The following is a 27,099-nucleotide window of genomic DNA, read 5'->3' on the forward strand; positions in this document are numbered from 1 at the left end:
TTTGTTGAATCATATGTATACTCATTGTTACTAGGAGAAAACTAATATAGGCAATGCCTGTTGTTTAATCCTTTTTCGTTATTCGAAATAAAATTTGTTGAAATGAAATGTCATCATATATATACAGAACGTTATCGCTGGATATTTTAAAAGCGGTACAATCATTGGCCAAACTGAACTATTGGATAAAATATCAATACGCCTCAACTGAATGTGGTATATTGTATAAGTAATTAAAAGCACGGAAATGTAAGCCCAATTACAAGTTATTATCTTGTGCGTACAAGTTAGTATCCTGTACGTACAACTGGGTATATTTTACGCACAACTTATTATCTTGCACGTACAAGCTAGTATCGTGTACGTACAACTTATTATCTCGTACTTACAAGTTAGTATCTTTTACGTACAACTTAGTATCTTGAACGTACAACTTAGTATCTTGTACGTGCAATTTATTATCTTGTACGTACAACTTCGTGTTTTGAAATATTATTGGCCAAAGTATTTGTGCTAGATTTTTATTTTCTGCAACTATATTTCATTTTTGTGTATTTTTGCTTTATTTGGAAAATATGAATGGAAATAAAATAAAATAATATATAGATTACTTTTTTGATTTAGTATACACATTTTTGAATAGCAAAGAGACGGTGTAACCCGATAATATATAGTGTAAATTAGAATTGTTCTTGAAAAGTTACATGCAACCCATCTTTATCTTTGTGCTACCACATTTCAAACTATGTCGTAATTATAGCGATAAACAATGGAAATAATTCGCGTACCACGTGATACCTGAAACCGATTGTGCGAGGCTATTGTTTCTATTGATGATGGAATGACGTCAAAAGAGGATGTCCCGTGCTAACGTCATTACAGCGGGAAGATTACAAATAGTTACGTTCCATTTCCACTGGAGCAACAAGTCCCGCACAAATGTTATCGGGTATCACGTGGTACGTGAATTAGTCCTATTTTTGCAACACTTCTTGATAGGACCACTAGACTAAGGGAATTTTACTGCATTTCACACATGATATATCTTATGTGTAATCAAATGCGTCAATTGACAATTGATGTTACGTAAACAAGTGGTGCTCAGTGTTTATTAAGATATCTCTCGTCATTCTCCTTTTTATAAATTCATCTATACACTATATAGATGTAAATGCACTTAAAGATGTGACGTCAAAATGGTCAGTATAATTAGTCCGTGCTGACCATTACAGCATTTCTCCATAAGATAAAAGGTGTACCTTAGTGGTTGTAGATTGGATTATAACTGTCCACTCCTCTAATCGTTAATGGTACACTAATGGCACTTACGGGTATATACTGGTCATACCAAACATAGCTAGCCAGCTAGCATCACAACCACCTTTCGGCCAATAGTGGCATATTTGTTGACCATCATGGACAACTATAGGATAATCGTCCTTCTTCTGTCCATTTTTCGTTTAAGTTCTGCATTTTATGACAGCAGCAACAGTAAACATATCGGTAAGTATTGTCTATTTAAATCATTTTTATTATCATTATCATTACTGAATTTCCTTATGTGTCATATGTAGACAAGATATTTGAGAGGAGATAATTTTAGTTAACAGGTAAATAAAGTTGTTTTTCTAATTCATAGGATTAAACAAACGTTTACTGGTAAATCAATTATCAACGTTAAAATATTATGTGCCGTATTTTTCATACTCACGGATCGAGAAGAGCTTTTAATTTGTTATTCATCACTAAGTGTTACCAACATTTTGAGAATTTACAAGTACAAATAACAGATGAAAATGATTTTTGGCAGTACTGCCAAAAACATTATATTTACATCTACAGTGAAGTGAAATCCGTACAATTTTATTTCACATTAAAGTGATTTCTGCAATTATATTTGCAATAAACCTACATAATGCATTCAAACAGCAATTTAACAGTACATAATTTCTGTGTTGTAACTAACCTTTATAAGGCATATGTAGCTATTTGAATGTTTTTCACAGCTTTATTTATCGCACCTTATGGTTTTCAGTAAATTAATGGAAAAAATAACATGTAAAAAATTTCGCCCAGTTACGGCACATATAACTTTATGTCAACTCTGATATCCAGATGATCTGCCTCTCTGACGTTTCAACAATGATACTGAAAATTAAGTAAATTGGAAGAAAACACTATAACAGCGATTATTAATGCGGGTGCGACTAATCATTCTTACTGGGCTTATATAAGAAATACATGTACTAGTAGGAACTGATGTTTCCTTTTAATCCAATTCTAATTTCCATTTACATTTTTCTGAATCATTGCTTGACACTTTTCGTATCTTTTATATGTGGTCCGCGAGCCTTGTACTTTTCCTATGGCATCAATACAGACGTTTTGTAATGATCAAATATACCTTACATATATATCTTCTTTGCCCTCAAGGTAATATTTATGAGTAGGTTATTTTGTATTACGAATATTGAGCTTTATTTACAAAATACCAAACACATCGCATACCGAGAAAATGCCGTTATCAAAATAGGTAAAAGAGATTACAAAATGTAGATTTGATAAAACAAAAACCGTCCACGTAGAGTCATAAAAAGTACAAAAATTTAGTATGGTGGATTTTAAAATGTATATCGTCTTTTCAATTTTACAAAAAAGAATTGTTAACAGGTAATGTATTGACGTTATCACAATCACCAAACAAAAAGTAAAATTCACAAATATTGTTGCATCAGAGACCTGCGCAACATGCAATGAACACATTCACATTTTAGCGAAAAAATATGTACATTTATAACAAAGACTTGAAACCATGAGTTAAAGCAATAAATTATTACAATGTATTATAAAAAATTAAGAAAACGAATCACAAAGACTGTGTGCTAACACCAAACATATTCAAATAAATCTAATAAAGTTATCATAAAAATGTATATTGATATCGGAATCATTTAAAATAAAACTATTGATGATATCACAAATATGTATATTTGATATCAAAATAATTTAAACTAATATTATTTAAGATGACACAAAATTGTATTATACCAAGTTCAATTAAATAAAAGTGCTTAAGATAACACATAAGTGTATATTAATAGACTACGTTTTATTTAAAATTTACTTCTATTATACTTGTACGGTGATATCAATGAATGGCAATGACAATCTTTATTCTCATAAACTGAAGTTTACAGTGCAGAGAATTATACATATCAATTTAACAGTTAAGTCAACAAAGATAAATTTCTTTGCGCATGCATTTTTATATACAGTTACAGTATATATTTATGTGTACAGATAAGATACAAAATAAAAGATAAGATGGACATAAAATATTATTACCAATAGTCTGTGTTACTATAATAATTCTAATAAATTTAATAAATAAATGTTGTTTTTTTTAATAAATTTAATCAGTGAAATGAGTTCGTTTTCTGTTACATAATTAAAAAGTGTATGAAATTTAAAAGTGCTTTGTCTCTCGAAGTAATATCTAGACAGGAGTTTTCTTCTATTTGCACGAATGACTTCATTTTCAGACCTATATTCATGCCATAATAATGGTGTTATCAATACGTGCTAAAAATAGCCCCGGGTGTAAACATTTGTAGGAATGGCGAAATAGATAAAGCCCCGGGGTCCGTTTGTGGTAGAGATATAGTGGAACAATTGCTCTGCTATTCAATAGAAACATGTTTGACGCATCACAATGAATCTTCATGACGAAATAAACTTTTAAAAGACAGATGTCAACAAATTAGTATTATTTCTTAAGCATGTACGTTTGTTGTTTTGATATACATGTAAATAGACATTGTTATATGCAAACGGAATACTTTGACGAGTACACGCATGCTATGAGATAAGTTGAATATCTTTCGTATAGCATTGATTATTAATGATAAGATACAATTATTATGCAAGATTTTATAAAACATTTGTGTGAACAAATTAATTTTTTTTTTAATTGCTAAATGGCTCAACACAGAAGTCCGACATGATGTGATATTACATGGGAGTGTGTTAAAGCCGGTATAATACGGTGGTAGCAGTTTATCGGGATTTGGTGTTATATTGCATGTTCAAAGCGGTTGAAATCAATACTTAACATTATAAAACATATGATAAGAAGAATTACCACATAACTAGCCAGTCTAGCCACGCCATACGGCAATGTCAAACATATCGTAAGACACATGTGTAGTAACATTATATGATGACGTCATAGGTAGTTTTTACGTCATAATCTTTATATGACGTCGCATGATTATCTCAAGAGACAGAAACGTCACATCCAAGTGAAATTTCTACTGTTTTATACAGAGTCAAAATCTAAAGTTTTACTTATATTTCTTTATTATTAAGGTTTATGTGATAAATATAATCTTTCATTCATGACTATGTGACATGAAATTTATCAAACGCGTTAAAATATTCTGATATGCCTCTCGCCTAGTGGCTCGTGGCATATCAAATTATTGAACTCGTTTGTTAAATTTCATATCACATAGTCACGAGTGTAAGATCCTCTATTTACATTATTCATACATATGCGTATGTCAATCAGTGCGTTTGAATGAACATGTTGTTTTGTCCTGTATCAACAGAGAGAGTAAAGTTGACGGAGTTACCTAAACCTATCAGAATTAAAAGAGAAGCGAGCACTTTCCCCAGAGAACTCCCATTACAGCTGAAGCTAAAAGGACAGGATGTTACACTGGACCTCAAGCGTCGGTCCCTCCCCAATAAGTTTCACTACATATCTGAAGACGGAAACACACAAAAGGTCGATACGGAAAGGGTAAGACAATTTAGATTGATTTCACATTCATTCAATTTTATAAAAAAAAATGGCTGGGAACACGTATTATACACTGAGATTCTTTTTATCATGTTCGGAAAGTCAATTGGGTGGTTCGTTAGCTGTTCGAGCGGAAAGTCATGTAGTTTGACAATAGGTCGATTGGTAGTCAGTCGAACAATGGGATTGTCGGTCGGCTGGGCGGTGAGTCGGTCGACTGGGCGGTGGTCGATCGGATGGTTGGACGACTACGTGGTGGGTCGGTTGAACGGTTGGACGGCAGGGTATAGTGGTCGGTCGGATGGTTGGACGGCTGGATTGTGGGTCGGTCGGATGGTTGGCAGCTGTAAGTCTATCAATCCATTAGACCGTGTTGTATTACTTTTCTTTTATTATCATGATTCACATTGGTTAGCATTGATACAAACACCCTGATTTTTTCCAAATAGTTTTATTCGCAGCAGTTTATAAACAAAAAATAATAAATATGTCACAAATGTAGATAAACACGTTTTAAACATTTAATAATACAATGATTTATTCAGTGTTTTTACACATAACGAAATCAGTAACGAGTTTCAAATGGCAGTGTTTTTTCTCCATCCATCACAAATTTAACCTCTGCTCTTTCTTCCTTTACCAGAGTTTTGCAACATACCAGACCCAGAACGGAGCTGCCATTACGCTTGATTGTAACGATGATAGGAATCATTGTACATATGTATGTATCTTTAGTTTTCACTGCAAAGGTTCGTCATTGTATCGAAACAAACTTCAATCGCATTATCAATAACGATAATTACATAACGACTATCATTTCTTACACTAAATAAGTATGAAGCAAAACTTCAATTTAAAAATTTAAAAGAAAACTGATAAGGAAAAGAAAATTTTTAAAGGCTCTATTAATTACTCAGCTTAAAACCAATGCTATTTTCCTATACAGATGAAGCCAATACATAAAAATTACGATTACTATTGCGAACCGTTAACTGTACTGTTAACTATTACGAACCGTCTGGTTCCGTTATCCCCGGACTATTAACTATTACGAACCGTCTGGTTTCCATTATCCCCGGACTATTAACTATTACGAACCGTCTGGTTTCCACTATCCCAGGACTATTAACTATTACGAACCGTCTGGTTTCCATTATCCCCGGACTATTAACTATTACGAACCGTCTGGTTTCCACTATCCCAGTACTGTTAACTATTACGAACCGTCTGGTTCCATTATCACCGGACTATTGACTATTACGACCCGTCTGGTTCCATTATCCCAGTACTGTTAACTATTACGAACCGTCTGGTTTTTATTATCCCAGTACTGTTAACTATTACGAACCGTCTGGTTCCATTATCCCCGGACTATTAACTATTACGAACCGTCTGGTTCCATTATCCCCGGACTATTAACTATTACGAACCGTCTGGTTCCATTATCCCCGGACTATTAACTATTACGAACCGTCTGGTTCCATTATCCCCGGACTATTAACTATTACGAACCGTCTGGTTTCCATTATCCCCGGACTATTAACTATTACGAACCGTCTGGTTCCATTATCCCCGGACTATTAACTATTACGAACCGTCTGGTTCCATTATCCCCGGACTATTAACTATTACGAACCGTCTGGTTCCATTATCCCTGGACTATTAACTATTACGAACCGTCTGGTTTCCATTATCCCCGGACTATTAACTATTACGAACCGTCTGGTTCCATTATCCCCGGACTATTAACTATTACGAACCGTCTGGTTCCATTATCCCAGGACTATTAACTATTACGAACCGTCTGGTTTCCATTATCCCCGGACTAGGTTTCCATTATTCCCGGACTATTAACTATTACGATCCGTCTGGTTCCATTATCCCCGGACTATTAACTATTACGAACCGTCTGGTTTCCATTATCCCCGGACTATTAACTATTACGAACCGTCTGGTTTCCATTATCCCCGGACTATTAACTATTACGAACCGTCTGGTTTCCATTATCCCCGGACTATTAACTATTACGATCCGTCTGGTTCCATTATCCCTGGACTATTAACTATTACGAACCGTCTGGTTTCCATTATCCCCGGACTATTAACTATTACGATCCGTCTGGTTCCATTATCCCCGGACTATTAACTATTACGAACCGTCTGGTTTTCCATTATCCCCTACTATTGACTATTAACTATTACGATTACGGTCTGGTTCCATTATCCCGGACTATTAACTATTACGAACCGTCTGGTTTCTTATTAACTATTAGACCGTCTGTATTATCCGACTTTAACTATTACGATCCGTCTGGTTCCATTATCCCCGGACTATTAACTATTACGAACCGTCTGGTTTTATCATTCCGTACTATTAACTATTACGACCGTCTGGTTCCATTATCCCCGGACTATTAACTATTACGAACCGTCTGGTTCTTATTATCCCGTACTTTAACTATTACGATCCGTCTGGTTTATTATTCCAGTAACCCGTCTGGTTCTATTACTGTATTAACTATTACGAACCGTCTGGTTCATTATCCCGTACTATTAACTATTACGATCCGTCTGGTTCATTATCCCCGGACTATTAACTATTACGAACCGTCTGGTTCCATTATCCCCGGACTATTAACTATTACGAACCGTCTGGTTTCCATTATCCCCGGACTATTAACTATTACGAACCGTCTGGTTTCCATTATCCCAGGACTATTAACTATTACGAACCGTCTGGTTCCATTATCCCAGTACTGTTAACTATTACGAACCGTCTGGTTCCATTATCCCAGGACTATTAACTATTACGAACCGTCTGGTTCCATTATCCGGACTATTAACTATTACGAACCGTCTGGTTCCATTATCCCCGGACTATTAACTATTACGACCGTCTGGTTCCATTATCCCGGACTATTAACTATTACGAACCGTCTGGTTCCATTACCCGGACTATTAACTATTACGAACCGTCTGGTTCATTATCCCGGACTATTAACTATTACGAACCGTCTGGTTCCATTATCCCCAGTACTGTTAACTATTACGAACCGTCTGGTTTTATTATTCCAGTACTTTTAACTATTACGAACCGTCTGGTTTCCATTATCCCCGGACTATTAACTATTACGACCGTCTGGTTCATATCCGACTATTAATATTACGAACCGTCTGGTTCATTATCTCATACCGTCTGGTTCCTTATCCCGGACTATTAACTATTACGATCCGTCTCTTAAAATAGAACTATTTCCGTTGATTTGCATAGTTAAAAATACTTCGTGTATACGTAGATGTTCGATACCCGGATATAGTAAACAAAACAAGCATGGCCGAGACAGAGGGCAGTTTTGAGCAAACGGTGAGCAATACAATGTTCTATAATTGTTTAGTATATGATACATATTAGATTCCACATATTATAAATTATCCCTGGACTATTAACCGTCCTGCCAAAGGTTACATAAAGTTTATATAAAGCTTAATACAAAATACGTATAAATCGAAAAATAGTGGATGTAAATAGTGAAATGCATACATGGGGCACCATATGGGGTATGTTATCGTACAAATATAAACACGTGGCCGTGTCATTTTTGGTGATGATCGGTTGATTTTCTTTCCTATCGTGTAATAATTTGAGATAAATACAGTATTAATCCAAAACTATATATAGATAAATAAATACCATGATGCTACTAATCTATTCATAATTTGAGAGTAAGGAGAGCACATTATATCTAAATACTTAGAACATACGTAAAGAGGTGGACTGATAGCTTACTATATACATGTATTATAACTGCTTTCTATTTATTCTTTGGGTATTTTATAACGATATTCGTCTATGAAATATGTGATAGTACAATGCATGTACATATAGATGAAAGATCACTGGAATCGACGCTAGTCGAGATACATCAATCTGTATGTTGTATCTATCTATATACCGATACCTGTCGAGATTTCATTTCTATATAATTAACTGGTTAAATGTTTTTCGATTACGTTTCGTGTATTTAGAAAAGGATCATTATATACATCAAGTAGTGATTACCAGGTGCATGAGTCCTAATTATCGTATGGGCATTTTTAAATACAGGCCTACAATTTTATGTACACGGAGCGAATTAAACTAATCAAAGACTCGCATTTATATTAGTACAAACGTCAGTATTAGAGTAAACTAAGGGGGTATAAATATTGTCAGACTATTGGAGTTTCATCATTAAAAAGACACAACATATATTATTTTGACCCTTGATACTACCTGGTGGACTGTCATTTTCCGTCGGTACGTAATTCTTACATGTACGTAGTAAAAAGGAAAAGGGAATTGAAACTGAAATTTCTCTAATTTCACGAGTGTGCATTCCATTTTACGCTGAACGTGAATTATGTTTATTAGCATTCAGCCCATTTGTTTTCATAGGGAAAGTTCGATTTGTGGAGCAAGTCTAAAAGTTTATGCGCTAAATAAAATATGTGAGAAAAAATAAGTTCGTGATGCCTGCTAGGACTTTACCAGTCTTATTTAAACGGATATTTTCCCCGTGTTCTCTGCTTTTAATGAAGGACTGATCCAGGTTTTCTTTAGCTGTTTTGGTATACTTTTCCATCAGATCTTCTTCACTTGATGAACTGTATAGAAATCATTAACGGACTATTTTTATACTCCATTTTTTAATTAGTACTATTCAAACAAACCAAACTATTCTACATTTTGTACATGCATTCCTTTTCCTGTCCCGTGAATGCAATGAATTATGAGATAAAATGAATCACATTGGCCTACATATGTGGTTCATGCACTGGTGTTTGGCTCTATATACATTTTTTTCTCTCTTTTTATATTGACACAGTATTACAAATACATTTGTACATGTATATATCATATAGAGGGGAAAAAAGTCTATAGAGCCAAACACCTGTGGTTCATATATGTAGCATAAACATATATTATGTATATATGTTTTAATTTGCATGTAGTAATTACAAAGTTCATAGTAATGATCTTATGCTACAATGTGGATTGTACTCAGTTAGTAATTCATGATCATGATCACTTGTCATTGATATATCCGATAATGCCGATATCGTCGTTGACCCTACATGTTGTCTCAAACACTGGTCGAAGTTTCATGTACGTGCTCGCGATCGGTCTAGCTGCGATGGAGTAGAACATGTAGGTTTTCCAGACTTCGTATGTTTGTATGTATATCTATATAGCAGGTAACGGCATGGCGTGTTTGTGTTTACTTTCACTTGTTTACGAGTTTGGCGAGTCATCCCGTGGGAGGCCTCATCAGGTAACACACAAACGTACGTGTGTTCGGTTTCGATGTATACAAACGTGTGTTCGGTTTCGATGTACATTTCAATAAAGCTAGATTAGACCCTATAGGCATCTATAAATCTTTATTACAAAATACATGAGATCAGCAAATACCATTGCAATTATAATTTTGTTAATTGCTTGCTTTCCATTCAAGAACAAACACTTTTTGAAAAGTTTTAGCCTAGTTTTATATAGAAACTACATGTAAATACACGCATGTACAACATGTATTTGTAGGTCCACGCGTGGAATGCGTGCGTGGGATCGTAACGTGCAGTCGATCGCGATCGAGCAATGCAACTTGACCGCTAAATTGTCGTTGTTTGAAGGAACGTGCATGTGGTGAAGAACGGACCTATGTGTGTTCGCTGACACGTATTTGGCGAGTCTTCAGTGCGTTCGCCATGCACGATGTTGAAGTTTGTTAGGGAAATTCCACTTTTTTGTGCTGACGCATGCGTACTAGATTGTTTTGGCTCTGGGGCGGAACTACGGATTCCCCCCTCTCCGAAGAGGGGTTTTCTATTGTTTTTTAAAAACATGGAAATGTTGGGCATTTTTTATTAGCAGATATTTTCATAAGGATATATGCTCTACTATTCAGCAAAGTTTGGTACTTTATGACGATATTTTTTCACCCCAAAACATAATGGGGCTTTAAAGTCCCATTATGCTTTCACCAAACTTTGCTAAAATATACATTAACATCCCTTATAAAAGGTTCTTCATTTGGTTTCTTTACAATGAAGATAATTACGCAATAATCAATTAGTAAAGAATTCTTAAAATAGAACGGGTTGATTTGCATAGTTAAAAATACTTCGTGTATACGTAGATGTTCGATACCCGGATATAGTAAACAAAACAAGCATGGCCGAGACAGAGGGCAGTTTTGAGCAAACGGTGAGCAATACAATGTTCTATAATTGTTTAGTATATGATACATATTAGATTCCACATATTATAAATGTGTCCTGCCAAAGGTTACATAAAGTTTATATAAAGCTTAATACAAAATACGTATAAATCGAAAAATAGTGGATGTAAATAGTGAAATGCATACATGGGGCACCATATGGGGTATGTTATCGTACAAATATAAACACGTGGCCGTGTCATTTTTGGTGATGATCGGTTGATTTTCTTTCCTATCGTGTAATAATTTGAGATAAATACAGTATTAATCCAAAACTATATATAGATAAATAAATACCATGATGCTACTAATCTATTCATAATTTGAGAGTAAGGAGAGCACAGTATATCTAAATACTTAGAACATACGTAAAGAGGTGGACTGATAGCTTACTATATACATGTATTATAACTGCTTTCTATTTATTCTTTGGGTATTTTATAACGATATTCGTCTATGAAATATGTGATAGTACATGCATGTACATATAGATGAAAGATCACTGGAATCGACGCTAGTCGAGATACATCAATCTGTATGTTGTATCTATCTATATACCGATACCTGTCGAGATTTCATTTCTATATAATTAACTGGTTAAATGTTTTTCGATTACGTTTCGTGTATTTAGAAAAGGATCATTATATACATCAAGTAGTGATTACCAGGTGCATGAGTCCTAATTATCGTATGGGCATTTTTAAATACAGGCCTACAATTTTATGTACACGGAGCGAATTAAACTAATCAAAGACTCGCATTTATATTAGTACAAACGTCAGTATTAGAGTAAACTAAGGGGGTATAAATATTGTCAGACTATTGGAGTTTCATCATTAAAAAGACACAACATATATTATTTTGACCCTTGATACTACCTGGTGGACTGTCATTTTCCGTCGGTACGTAATTCTTACATGTACGTAGTAAAAAGGAAAAGGGAATTGAAACTGAAATTTCTCTAATTTCACGAGTGTGCATTCCATTTTACGCTGAACGTGAATTATGTTTATTAGCATTCAGCCCATTTGTTTTCATAGGGAAAGTTCGATTTGTGGAGCAAGTCTAAAAGTTTATGCGCTAAATAAAATATGTGAGAAAAAATAAGTTCGTGATGCCTGCTAGGACTTTACCAGTCTTATTTAAACGGATATTTTCCCCATGTTCTCTGCTTTTAATGAAGGACTGATCCAGGTTTTCTTTAGCTGTTTTGGTATACTTTTCCATCAGATCTTCTTCACTTGATGAACTGTATAGAAATCATTAACGGACTATTTTTATACTCCATTTTTTAATTAGTACTATTCAAACAAACCAAACTATTCTACATTTTGTACATGCATTCCTTTTCCTGTCCCGTGAATGCAATGAATTATGAGATAAAATGAATCACATTGGCCTACATATGTGGTTCATGCACTGGTGTTTGGCTCTATATACAAATTTTTTCTCTCTTTTTATATTGACACAGTATTACAAATACATTTGTACATGTATATATCATATAGAGGGGAAAAAAGTCTATAGAGCCAAACACCTGTGGTTCATATATGTAGCATAAACATATATTATGTATATATGTTTTAATTTGCATGTAGTAATTACAAAGTTCATAGTAATGATCTTATGCTACAATGTGGATTGTACTCAGTTAGTAATTCATGATCATGATCACTTGTCATTGATATATCCGATAATGCCGATATCGTCGTTGACCCTACATGTTGTCTCAAACACTGGTCGAAGTTTCATGTACGTGCTCGCGATCGGTCTAGCTGCGATGGAGTAGAACATGTAGGTTTTCCAGACTTCGTATGTTTGTATGTATATCTATATAGCAGGTAACGGCATGGCGTGTTTGTGTTTACTTTCACTTGTTTACGAGTTTGGCGAGTCATCCCGTGGGAGGCCTCATCAGGTAACACAAACGTACGTGTGTTCGGTTTCGATGTATACAAACGTGTGTTCGGTTTCGATGTACATTTCAATAAAGCTAGATTAGACCCTATAGGCATCTATAAATCTTTATTACAAAATACATGAGATCAGCAAATACCATTGCAATTATAATTTTGTTAATTGCTTGCTTTCCATTCAAGAACAAACACTTTTTGAAAAGTTTTAGCCTAGTTTTATATAGAAACTACATGTAAATACATGCATGTACAACATGTATTTGTAGGTCCACGCGTGGAATGCGTGCGTGGGATCGTAACGTGCAGTCGATCGCGATCGAGCAATGCAACTTGACCGCTAAATTGTCGTTGTTTGAAGGAACGTGCATGTGGTGAAGAACGGACCTATGTGTGTTCGCTGACACGTATTTGGCGAGTCTTCAGTGCGTTCGCCATGCACGATGTTGAAGTTTGTTAGGGAAATTCCACTTTTTTGTGCTGACGCATGCGTACTAGATTGTTTTGGCTCTGGGGCGGAACTACGGATTCCCCCCTCTCCGAAGAGGGGTTTTCTATTGTTTTTTAAAAACATGGAAATGTTGGGCATTTTTTATTAGCAGATATTTTCATAAGGATATATGCTCTACTATTCAGCAAAGTTTGGTACTTTATGACGATATTTTTTCACCCCAAAACATAATGGGGCTTTAAAAGGTTACTTTTAGGTTTTGTTTTTGAAAAATAATAAAAATTGTATATTTTTTTTAATTAAAGTGAAATATTTTCTATATAAAAGATAGTACAAAATGTATTATGCTTAATTATTTCCTTTAAGAGGAAATCAATTTCACAAAGTTCATTAATATATATTGATGATTTTATTTTTTGTCATACAAAATAATTTGAAATATGACCATAATAATTAGCCTATTTTTGTTGTACACATTTTTATTCCCGCAGTTGAAAAAGGATGTGTTTATATATTCTTATGGCACAGCAACACATATATATATACATCTGTTTTTGATAGGAGCTGCCAGGTTTTGGCCGCTCTAGGGTCAACTTCTTCGAACAATATTGTTCTCACAAAAGAGGGCTCTCGCTCAGCAAACAAAAATGAATATAATTATGACTTAAGTCTTTCATAATGATACCAGTACTATTGAAGGGTTACAATTTTTAGCAAAGAGAGAAACAATCTTGAAAGTATCAATGTAGCAAGTAAATTAAAATCTGAAAAAAACCTTTTTACCAAAAAATCTAGTATTTTGTTAAAATAATGATTTGAGATTTCTGGTTTTTGTTTAATGTTTGAAGTAAAGAAAATACAATATTTGTGTAAACAAACAAAAGCTAGCACAAAAACACATTCGCAGGCATATGTCAAAAACCAATTTACATACACACCAACAAAACCGTAACTCGAACATTAACAGCCAATCTTCTTTAAAATAATTTTGTATTTTTTCACTGTGTTCCTGAAATTAAAACATTTGTATATAAGATTACAATGTATAATTACGTCCGTTTGAGAAAATATCCACGGATATCGAATGGAAGCAAACTACGGAACATGTTCAATTTCATAGTATACTATTGTAGTCAACTTAAACGTCTTTTCATCAACACATGATACAAAAACATAGTCGTTCATTTATGTTTCAAAATTGTTTAATGACTCAGGATTACAAAGGATATAAACAAAACAACAACATATCCAGAATGAGGCATATACTAATTAAATGGAAAAGAAAACGAAAATTAATATCCGGAATATTAGATAAGGGACGTAACTCTTACGATTTTAAAGAAATAATATATATTTGGCAAATTATTTTTGTTAGAGACCACCAAAGAGCGTCTTAGGAAGAAAAGGGAGGCGACTGACATCGGGGACTACTTGATTGATACCTACATAACTCTAGGACCGGTGATATTGCAAGCTATCGGGTAAGTTACTTCCCCTGGACAGAATATGCATCACCGATATTCCAGGAGTTTCCATCACTATTGTTATATGAACCTTTGAACTATGTCATCGCAAAACTGAAGACTTAGTGTGCGACAACAGATGCGACAAGACAAAAAACTAATTAACTACGTATACAGGCCTATTACATACAGATAATTCCTTTGAAGATTACAGAAAATAGTGCCCAGCAAGTTATACGCGACACTACTATGCTTCTGTACACCAGAGGACCGAACTATATACCTGTCTATGTTGAATAAAAGTACATTATATGATTTAACGATAATATGGAATTTTAGTAAAAAGTAATATGATCATATATATAATGATAAATAACTGCAGGGTTAAGCGATAGTAACCGCTGGAATATCGATGATAGTTCTACGAGTTGGGAGAGCATATTTATTACTGAAATAAATAACATCACTTCCATAAAATTCAATTTTGCATGTAACGAGCATTTTCATTGGCTTAAAATTTACTTCATCAGCCCATGAAGGAAAAATGGCATCGACGTTTGTAACGTCTCTTCTGATTGGCTGAGAAAACGGCGTAATGATATAGACAAAAGAGTCCCTAAATGAATTTTGAATATAACAAGATTATCTTTATCAGATTGAATTATAAGGATTAATTTGAATATATTTTTTATATATTATGGAGATGTAGCTCAAACGTCTCAATCTGAATGTACTGTCATCATAATTAGATTTTTGTGTTATATCTCCATAGCATAAAAATGTATTCAAGTTAATCCTTCAATATTAAAAACAAATTGTACACATAACAAGTGCGTTGACACTAATGCTACATTTTATATCTATAGTTTTTAATTTATTCATGCAGCATATCTTCATGAATTTCATTATTTCAGAGATCCCCTACAAAGAACGGCAATGGTCATTGGCTTGTCAAACGAGGTATGTATAAAAGTATCCAATTATTAAATACCTCGTGGTGCCCGTGGTAATTACACAAATGAAATATGTATTAAAGTATCCAATCATTAAATACCTCGTTGTACCCGGGGTAATTTTACAAACGAGATATGTATTAAAGTATCGAATCATTAGATACCTCGTTGTACCCGGGTTAATTATACAAACGAGATATGTATTAAAGTATCCAATCATTAGATACCTCGTTGTACCCGGGGTAATTATACAAACGAGAAGTATCCAATCATTAGATACCTCGTGGTACCCGGGCTTATTACACAAACAAGATATGTATTAAAGTATGCAATCATTAGATACCTCGTGGTACCCGGGCTTATTACACAAACGAGATATGTATTAAAGTATCCAATCATTATGTACTAACGAGGGTATGTGTTAAAGTATCCTATCATTAATCATAATAATAAATACCTCATGGTGCCCGAGCTAATTATACAAACGAAGTATGTATTATCATTAGAAATTACCACCTCGCGGTGCCCGGGATTACTACACTTTTACAGCGTGTTTTTGATTTTCCTAGAGTTGCTATTTTTATAGATGTTTGAAAATTCATGCAGTACTTTCAGTTTTATTCATAACATTGAAAATGTAGGAAATCTTATGCTCTCGTGAAATTAAAAAGATTACAGATGAACAAGGTATTTCCCAATATCGAATAAGTTTAAAAATCCAAACGAAGAATTAATATTAATCATTTAATAAACATATTGCTTCAATGAATTATATTTTTATTTGAAATGCTTTGTATGAAATGTAACAAGCAGGCAGGCATTTAATATTTTCAACAACAGCTATCCATTAAGAGCTTACGCATTAATTAATTTAATATCTACGTATATCGGGACTTATTTAAAGGCCCACTACCTTTCCGAAACGGTTTTTAATTTTTAAAATGGGAATGTAAAACGAGATTAATAATTTAGTCGAGTGGCAAAAGTTATTAACTTAACGTTAATACTACACTTATTATCACCTCCTAAACAATTTAATTAAAATAAATAAAATGTTAATTTTCATAACGCGGGTCGTCTTATGATTCCCCCGTCGTCCTAAATACCGCGCGGTAGTTGACTATCACTGCGGCAGACGGTAAAACAGCGAAATGACTCTCCATTGTTATCATGTATTACGCAGAAAATCTTGCATATGTTTGGTGTTGTAACCTCATCTTAGGCCATCGGTATATATTTTCTGAGGTAATTCATGTTTTTAAAAAATCTTTATATTTTGCTCCGGAAAGGTAATGGGCCTTTAAATAAAAGGATAAATAAATAAATGAATAATTAATTGATATTGATTCCCAAAATGCGTATGTTTACCTTTGGTAATACTCGTCCTGAATGGCTTCAGACAATTGAATGTTGATTTCTACTATTATCTTGCGTATAGGGCGTCGACCTAATTACCATAAAGAAGTTAACTACTACAGGGAAAAATCAAAGTAATCAAGGTACTAAAAGGTGAAGACTTCATAAAATGTTTTTTGGTGAAATTAAAGGGATGTGGATTAAAGATATTTAAAACGAAAGCGACAAAACTGGACATACTATATGTAGAATAAAATTGATACCCTTGTTATAGGCAATATATTCTATGGTATTCCATAGGCAAATGGATGGCATAAATCATTCTTTTTCAAGCATATACACATTATATATATTTGAATTGGATAAGTTATGTTTGTTTTCAATATACCCAAAATTATATTAACTATTTAGTCTGTATCATTTAATTACTGTTTAAGCTGACAATGTAATTAGCGCTTACAGAAATCTGGACCCCAGAACTTAGTAATTTAACCGTATAGATTATCAAGATAATAAACAACATTACGGTTTAGGCTGGTGTGGAGCATTGTTTGTCATACTACTATGGTAATAGAATATATTCATACTTGCGACTTTTGTTTATTCCTTGTTTCTAAAGTTAATTTCATCATTGTGATAAATATTCTATAAAATTAATCAAACAAACTATATGTATAAAGGGATGTCCTAATATCAGGTATTATGTGTAAATTTGGTTTTCTTATGGTGGGACATGTAATATTATGTTCCATTAGCATTATGTGAGTTGAACGCCTGCATTAAATTTGGCTGTGGATTTAGCTTCTCTGCCTACACCAAACAGATTGTCCTCCTCAAAGTCTCCCCATTAGAGCTGTAGAACCTCCCCTTCCCTGACAATGTGTGAGGTACACATCTCAGGGATAATGTGTAGGGATCAGCTTCAGATATCAGAGAAGCTGAGAATATATGTGTAAATATATGTCTAATTAACACAAAAAATATGAAATAATTTATTTTGCTTTTTGTGCATGCACAATTATTAATTTATTTCATATGGGACGTGATGCTACGGATTTTTTGGGGGACGCATTTAATTATCTTTAATGTTTTTATCTTAAGTTAAAATAAAAAGCTCCAACTTTTCATTGGTGGTAATGGTGTAAAGTTAGTAACTTTTGTAACTGAAGAAAAATACTAAATTGTCTGCTCGTGGTTTTTCAGCGGTGGAGCATCTTGCATATATATGTTTGCATGTATGTATATATATACCTTCATTTTGTTCATTGCTTTTGAGTTTGTATGCCTTTTTCGTGGCTTTTTCAGGTTGACTCGATTTACCAAAATCTTGCCTTTGATGGGTTAGATGTGAGGGTGTATTTCGCTGGATTTGTTCAATGTGCTATTAACACTGTGGATGTAAGTTCTACATACTATAGATTTTTTATCGTAAAAGAGGTTTATATAAGCATAAAAATATATATCATCTCATGCAGCTGAAATTTTATTTTTCATTTTGATAATGATTAAATATTGAACACAATACCATTTTATTATTATATTCAGATTTAGGTAAGCATTTTGGCACTTATGGAAATATTATTTTGGTAGAACAATAAGATGCTAAAATGCTTGTAAACATTAAATGTTTATTATTAGATAATTCACAGAAAAGTTACTACTTTTTCAGACGGATTACTGTCGTATGTTCCGATCTGATGACGATAGAACCATCCCCGAGACTAATTTACAATACGCCCAGGAGTACACGGGAATATTTAATTCTGGCCTCGATGCTTACATTGGCTTGACACAGTACGTATAACATTTTTTTAGAATTCCATCAGAAAATTCAGACCATGGCGTATGAATAGAGAAGTGTACCCGTCCATCTCCGTCCGATCCCCTTCTCCCCAAATTTCAACCCGTCCCGTCCCGTCCTCCACCACGTCCCGTCCTCGACCCCGTCCCGTCCCGTCCCGTCTTGTCCACGTCCCCACCCCTTCCGTCCCAATTTTCGCCCCGTCTTCCGTCTTGACCGATCCCTTCCCCGTCCCGTCCCGTCCCATCCCTTGCCCGTCCCGTCCTCGTCCAGTTTCCATCCCTTTCCTTCCCCGTCCCGTCCTTGTTCCGTCCGTTCCCCCATTCCAGCCCGTCATTATAGCTACCTTTAGTTTTCCTCATCAGAACTTCTGCTGGGTGGAAGCGAGTGACATGAGCCATGACCGTTAGAAGAGTTTTCCGTCCTTTCTGAATTATGGCGTTCACTAGCAAGATATCAGGTGGACGTCGCTGTTTCCCCTGGAACTCCTTTATTCTACCAGTTATACCCCTCCAATATAAACACATCCAAACCAGGGTACCGTTTCATATAGCTTTATATCTTTCGAAGTTTTGTCGCAAAAAGTTGCTCAAAAAACCTTGCCGAACTTAATGCCAACACCACCTTGTTGTAATTTGTGAAAAAAAAGTGGACTTTTATGAAAACGAACGAGTTTCCGTTCAGGAACTGATTTCGAGTCATAATCGAACTTTTATAAAATTAATGTAGCATGACTGTAACCTGTTCTATAACAATTGTAATAGTTTTACTGTAATATCAAATGCTAATTATTGTGTAAGCATGTGACAAATAAAATCCAATCGTATGGTGATTGTAAAATTTAAATATGTTCTTTAGTGATGAGTAATTTGTCCAAATATAGAAACGATTCTTATTGTATTACACCGTAATGCAGTATATTCGATTGATATATTATCTATTTATATTTTTATCACTTATTTATTTATTTTATTTATTTAGTTATTTATTTTAATAAGGTATCCAAGAAAATAAAACAATGATCATATCAAAATTGACCATTGTCGACAATTTGTCATGTTTTCTTTTTAAAAAGAAAAAAAGAGAGATTGTTCTCCATTATTGTTATTGATTAGATTAAAAAATATAAAAAATAATATAAACAAACCCGTTAGGACCTGATTTCCTTTGACATGAAATATCACAATATACTGCAAATTTTGGAACTTTCACTAGTGTTATTTCCCGCCTCATCAACTGTTGGTGAATTCAGTCGTGAATTTATCATTTTTGGCGGCATGAAATTTTGATAAAATGATTTTTGTTGCTATCAGATGAAAACAAAATCAATAAGAATTTCTTCACCATAAATAATTGCACTTGTAACACAGTATTTTTTTCAAAGTAAATTATTTTTTCCAAGTAAAACTGCTGAGTGAATCCAAGTTTGGTCTTATTCTTGCTGTAAATTTCGCTGAATGTCTTTTCATTATGTATAATGAGAATATATGCAGTACAATTTGCAATAAGAATAGAACCAAAACACTGGTCGCAAATTTACTCACCATTTTTACTTGGACAGGATAATTCAATTTGAAAAAAAAGAATGTGTTTTGTACAGTATTCCGTCTTTGCAAATTACAGAGTTAGCTCCCTTGCGGGAAGGAATCGATTGTTACGTCATTATATTGTGAGCACAATTCACGTCGTTTTCTATGAAAAGTATAACGTTACACTTGTAAACACATGACGTAACAACCGATACCTACCCGCAAGAGCAGATAACTCTGTAGTATGCAATTGCAGACAACACACTTTGTATTACCTTTTCGCCTTTCAGATATGACATAACTACGGTTGGGGGCGATTCGAGTATAACTTGTAAGTATCAGTATGATCACGACATTCTAATACCCTAATGACAGAAATCTTAAATACCCAAAAACCCTTCGACATTTAAAACTTGTAACAATCAAGCTATTCGTATCCGAAGATATTGATTACATGCTTTGTAATTGCAAGCCTAGCGTCAATTTTACACACAAATAAAGACGTCACAATCGATAAATGCCTACAAAGAAAGACTTTTATTAATAAGCGATAAAATAACATTGAATTTTAGCGACTTCCCACAATGCACTACATAAAGTAAGTAAATTTTAATAAAATAGTGGGTCGAAAACGTGGGTGAAGCGAACACAAACGAAATCCGAAAGAAAACGGAGCACGGCTAGGATCAGTGACGCGCGCGATTGGGAAATTAGCTAGGTAAATATGTTTGTCCGATACACATTGAATCTAATTTTGCATATTTACACAAGAACCTTTCTTCGCAGTGCCTCGTCAATGGAAACTCTCGTTTGAGTTTCGCTTTACCATTCTTACACTAATGTGGAAAACAAATGTTTCTTGTGTCAGCAACTCTATTGTTCATTATAGCCTAGCTTTCGACCAGCTTTCGTTTAGTGTACCAACAATAGAATACGACGGTCTATTTAAACAAGTTTCGGGTTCACATTCCCCACGTTTTCCTGTCGTTTTAGAAAATCAATCATTGTAATAAAATCATAATAAACATCTGAACATCAAATCTAAGCACACAGAATAGCCTAACTTGGGTTCGTGTCCCTTTATATGCATATATTTTTTGTTCTTATACAACAGTCTTCTGCGCCCTTTACACACATTTTTCCTATCTACCAATTTATTTAGATACTGCCAACGTCGGCTCTATCTGTAACACTTCCGAGCCCTTTGCAATAATCGAGTACGGAACAACCGCTTTCCCGAGTTACAACATAGCTAGAACTCTAGCAAGAATGTAAGTATTACCCATGTGTTCAGTTCGCGAAACGAATGGAAATAGTGACAATAAAGATACACTATATGGCGTATTACTATTTGATATTGACACGAACAATTCTCCACATAAATCGAATAAGTATCGTAAAAAGCATCGGTAAAATATCTTGCCGTAAGAGTGTTGGACACAACAGTATACTATAGTGAATATCATGTTGTGTAAACATTCAAAATAATTATAATATTTGGCATCGTGAACAATATCTTTTTGACCTTTTGATGGGATGTTTAATACGTTTGTCCTTCAAATCAATCTTCTTTTTAAAAAAATCTGTTTATCATGTCATTGTCTTATGTGAAGAATAATTGATAATGCTATGATTATTAATAAGTATGACGTCATTGTATGACGTAGGCTTGGCATAAATGACGACAGTTCCTGTGGCCAGGATGGAACAGGAAAGGTTATGGACATACAGAACAGCCCAGAAAGGCCAGAATTTGGTTTCGCATCAGGGAATGCGTACAATTGGACGCAGTGCTCTGCAGACCAGTTCCAAGCCAGATTCGCGTAAGTCGCCTTGTATAAAGCAGTTAGGTGTATGAGTTTTGATTACATTTTTAATACATTTTCTTGAAAGTGTAATCTACCTCATATGAGTATACGCTAATCTGATTAAAATACAGATCCTCATAACCACTCCGTTAAATAGAGGATCTGGCAAAAACCCATAGGGGGTCACGTCCAGATGACCTTTATACCACGTGGAAATCATACCAAATCCTTTTCTAAACCTTGTTACATCAATTTAAAATGATTCTGACAGTTTTCTCAAACAATTTCGTCGCCTGAAATTCACTGTCAAAATTTTGCAAGTAGCAATTTGATTGGCCATTTTAAAAGGTCACCTGGACAAGACCCTTTATGGGATTTTCTCAGATCCTGTTATCAAACGTAGTGATAATAAGGATCTGAATTTTAATCAGATTGGAGTATACGGGATTAAACAACAGATTCCCCGGATGTAAGCGCGCATGTTATCGAGTACGTGACCTCTGACCTTTCAACGTCCGTGATTGACCTCACATTTTTTTTATTAAATGAAATAATAATAGGTTACTTTATGTAAGTTAGTAAAACATCGTTTTGAAAAACATGTTTATATGTTGTTATGTCTATTCCGTAAGTAATACCAACTCCCATGGGCAGATAACTCTGTAATATGCCAATACAGAATACTTACGTGTGGTTACCGTAGCATAACCCCGTATTGATATTGTCTATGACTTGATGATGTTAATAACAGACGTCAATATAAGAAGTATATAGTAGTATTCTGTTCTGTTTAGATTACACGTGCTTTGACGGGACAAAATGGCGGCACGTGTTTAAGTGTACTTGTCCATTGCTTAAAATTCTACAAGCTACACTTTATCTGCGGAAAATGTTCCATAGAATACGTTTTTTATGCGATCGGTTACTTCGCTGGTCACGATGATACAACAATGTAATTGTAGACAATACAAATCAAGATTAGATATTGTAACTTTGCCGTTTTTTGTGTGCTACGTAACTTTTCTTGTTTGTTTCGTCACTGTTCTTGTGTGATGCGTTGTCCGCCACGGTAGAAGTGTAACAGCAACCAGTTGAGTGAACTCCTCGTGGAATTTTATTATTAACAGGATTACAATCTAAATGATTAACTTGAATATATTTTTGTGTTATGGGGTTGTACCAATATCTGTTCTATCAGGGCTGATACCGGCTGTCTACAGAATATTGCCCAGCCGGATTACTATGACGACGACCGTGCTGTTGGGGGTGCAGGAAGTACATTCACTATCGAGGAACAGTGTCAAATCGTGTACGGAATCGACTCGTCTGTGTGCACTGTAAGTTTGATTCTCAATTCATACCAGGTAGAGAAAAAGAGAGAGAGTGAATGTGAGAGAGAGAGAGAGATTTTAGCCTTGTTGCACTGTCGCATTGGTGACTCCGCCATGTCAAAGTGCGCCATGCGACAATGCGTCATGCGATTGTCCTTTATTTCTGCGATTCTGAAATTGGAAATTTTGACTCAAAACGAAAAAAAATCATTTTTTATAACTCAAAACTTTTTGAAAATACACTATTAATTGTTTTTATTTTGCTACCACGATATTGTTCCGGGAAATCCGCGGAAATATCCCTGTAAGACTGGTTGTATTTTCATTGGTTATTGTCAACTGACATAATGAATAATACTTTTCTTTGAATACTAATGACACACAATATAATATCATAAGAATCAACTGTTATCCTAGGAGGCCAAGCTAAAGGTATCTTTATTCTATATAGATACAACACACCCATTCTTTGTACGAGGTTTCATTAAAATTCCATATAAAGGAGGAGTAGCCGTTTACTGGTTTTCTAACAAAGGGACATAACTCTGAAAAAGGTGGATGTACTTTGGTTTAAACAATATTTTATTCAATGATGATAGTGTCCAACATACACGACATAACATGTTGGATTCAGAAACAAGCACAATGTACTTAAACTAATATTTATCTAAATGTATTTTGTTTCAACACCTAGATTATATAAGGACTATTGCCACCAAATGTTTATGAAATCCCTCGAGTAGTTTAGGACGTGGTCGATTATTGTGTACTTAGATATCAACACTAGTCCCCCTCCTTCGCATGTTCGAGTTTCGAACAGTTGCCAAATCTTTCACCTGATATTTCGGCTTTTCGCCATTTCCTGAACTGAACACAATGCTGAGCCAGAATACCCTTGTACCATACCTTTTGTTTATCCATAGAGGCCGTTGGATGATAATGTGTTCTGTACGGACGGTATCACCTGTACTAATACTACATCTGGTAACTGTGAGCGCCTGTTTGTACTCGAGGGAACACCTTGTAAAGACACACCTACTACGTACGACTATGTGAGTATATACTTACAGTGTTATGAGTACGATTATCACGAAAAATGTTAAACAGCTGAAGTTTTAATCACGAAAAATGTTAAACAGCTAAAGTTTTAATCATGAAAATGTAAACAGCTAAAGTCTTTATAGTGAAAATGTTAACAGCTAAAGTCTTAATCACGAAAATGTTTAACAGTTAAAGTCTTAATCACGAAAATACTTTAAAGTCGTAATCACAATTTTTTTACAGTAAAAGTCTTAATCGCGAAAATGTTTAACAGTTAAAGTCTTAATCACGATAATGTTTTACAGATGAAGTTAAATTCTGAAAATGTTAACAGCTAAAGTCTTAATCACGAAAATATTTAACTATTAAAACCTTAATCACAAAAATATTTAACCGATGAAATCATAACCACGAAAATGTTTTACAGCTTAAGTCTGAATCGCGAAAATGTTGACAGTTTAAGTCTTAATCACGAAAATGTTTACAGCTGAAGTCTTACTCACGAAAATGTCTAAGAGCTTAAAATCTTTATCACGAAAATGTTTAACAGCTAAGGCCACACCAATTTGAAAAAATAGTTCTTCGGGAATTGGAATTTTTTTTTACATTTCTATTTCTCATTTTAGCATAAATCGGAGCGTGTAATAGTACTATTTATCAATAGGAGCAACATTGATGTAATCATAATTTTTTTTTATATTAACACATAAATAAAATCATTCAGGCATGCAAGAATGGATTTTGTGTAGTAGTAGCAACAACAACATCAACCACCACACCTCCAACAACCTCGACTACCACTCAATCATCCACAACTACTCAATCATCCACAACTACTCCATCTTCCACAACTACTCAACCATCCACAACTACCACTCCATCAACTACCAATCCAACGACTACCACTCAATCATCCACAACTACTCAATCATCCACAACTACTCAACCATCCACAACTACTGCAACATCCACAACTACTCAACCATCCACAACTACTGCAACATCCACAACTACTCAATCATCCACAACTACTCAACCATCCACAACTATTGCAACATCCACAACTACTCAACCATCCACAACTACTCAATCATCCACAACTACTCAATCATCCACAACTACTCAACCATCCACAACTACTGCAACATCCACAACTACTCCACCATCCACAACTACTCAATCATCCACAACTACTCAACCATCCACAACTATTGCAACATCCACAACTACTCAACCATCCACAACTATTGCAACATCCACAACTACTCAACCATCCACAACTACTGCAACATCCACAACTACTCCACCATCCACAACTACCAATCCATCAACTACCAATCCAACGACTACCACTCCAATAACTACCACTCCAGCATCTACCACTTCTCCATCCTCTCGTTCTACAACAACTCCTTTAAGCACCACTTCAGGACCAGCCCCTAAAACAACCACTACGCCACAGAAACGGACTACTCTTTCTACCCCGTTGTCTACTGATCCGACATCTGTATTCTCTACTCTACCGTCCTTCCTCACAACGTATTATCCTGTAAGCGGTACCACATACCAGAAAAAACCGAAAAAGCCCAAGGGCATGAGTTATGGTACGACCTTTTATAACACATTTTCAAAAGGCAAGCAAGGGGCAAAAACCTACACTCGCATCTATCTATAGATCTGTAAGTAAGCTTACACAGGTAACTCGGTGACATCTTTATTTTCAATTAAATCCGTTCGTTTGGCAGTACTCATGCTGTCAGTTCTTTAATTCATTTGAGTACTCCTTCTTAATCACTATATTTTGATGTCCTTTTCATCTAATTGAAGTTTATTGTATGTGGATTCCTTTATAGCCCAATGCGTCCGATTCTGTAAAATCCTTACTATGCACAGTATATTATATTGTAATATAACGGTTATATGAACAAAAAAAATAAGTCAATGGGATACCCATATTAATGAGTTGACGTAATTAGCAAAATCAAAAGAGACTTGCATATTTATCACTTGCTGTAACTACTTTCTGGAATAAAAGATTTTCCGCGGAGTGATCTCCCTTGAATCCCTACTAGAGAGCAGCACCAGCTGACACTATGATATACGGCGATCTCCAATAAACACATTCAATACAATACAACTTGTTTGTGGTTTTATTTACATAAATCAAATGCGTAATATTTAAGGATTGAAGTCTTTTTCTGGTGGTTCTATCGAAGGATAAAGTTGAGTAGGGTATCGATATTTGGAATGGACCGCGAAGAGGTCCATGAAACAAATATCGATACCCTACTCAACTTTATCCTTCGATAGAACCACCAGAAAGAGACTTTAATCCTTATATTTATTCACCTTGTCTGTCCGCCGAGGTGAATACAAATGCATTGTCGTGATAG

At 34.7% G+C, this 27,099-nt stretch overlaps 1 protein-coding gene across 1 annotated transcript; it reads left to right on the forward strand.

Annotated features, from left to right (window-relative positions):
- Nucleotides 1–1,340: 1,340 nt before the first annotated feature.
- LOC138310075 (mucin-22-like) lies at nucleotides 1,341–26,843 on the forward strand. Its single transcript, XM_069251218.1, has 13 exons — nucleotides 1,341–1,503; nucleotides 4,611–4,804; nucleotides 5,448–5,553; nucleotides 14,800–14,905; nucleotides 15,802–15,847; nucleotides 18,502–18,594; nucleotides 18,866–18,990; nucleotides 20,817–20,857; nucleotides 21,689–21,797; nucleotides 22,194–22,349; nucleotides 23,533–23,671; nucleotides 24,589–24,717; nucleotides 25,431–26,843. Exons 1-13 carry the CDS (start codon nucleotides 1,416–1,418, stop codon nucleotides 26,379–26,381), a joined length of 2,283 nt encoding a protein of 760 aa, XP_069107319.1. The 5' UTR covers nucleotides 1,341–1,415; the 3' UTR covers nucleotides 26,382–26,843.
- The last annotated feature ends 256 nt before the right edge of the window (nucleotides 26,844–27,099 follow it).

Source organism: Argopecten irradians, chromosome 16 (genome assembly GCF_041381155.1).
Source record: "Argopecten irradians isolate NY chromosome 16, Ai_NY, whole genome shotgun sequence".
NCBI classification, from domain to species: Eukaryota; Metazoa; Mollusca; class Bivalvia; order Pectinida; family Pectinidae; genus Argopecten; species Argopecten irradians.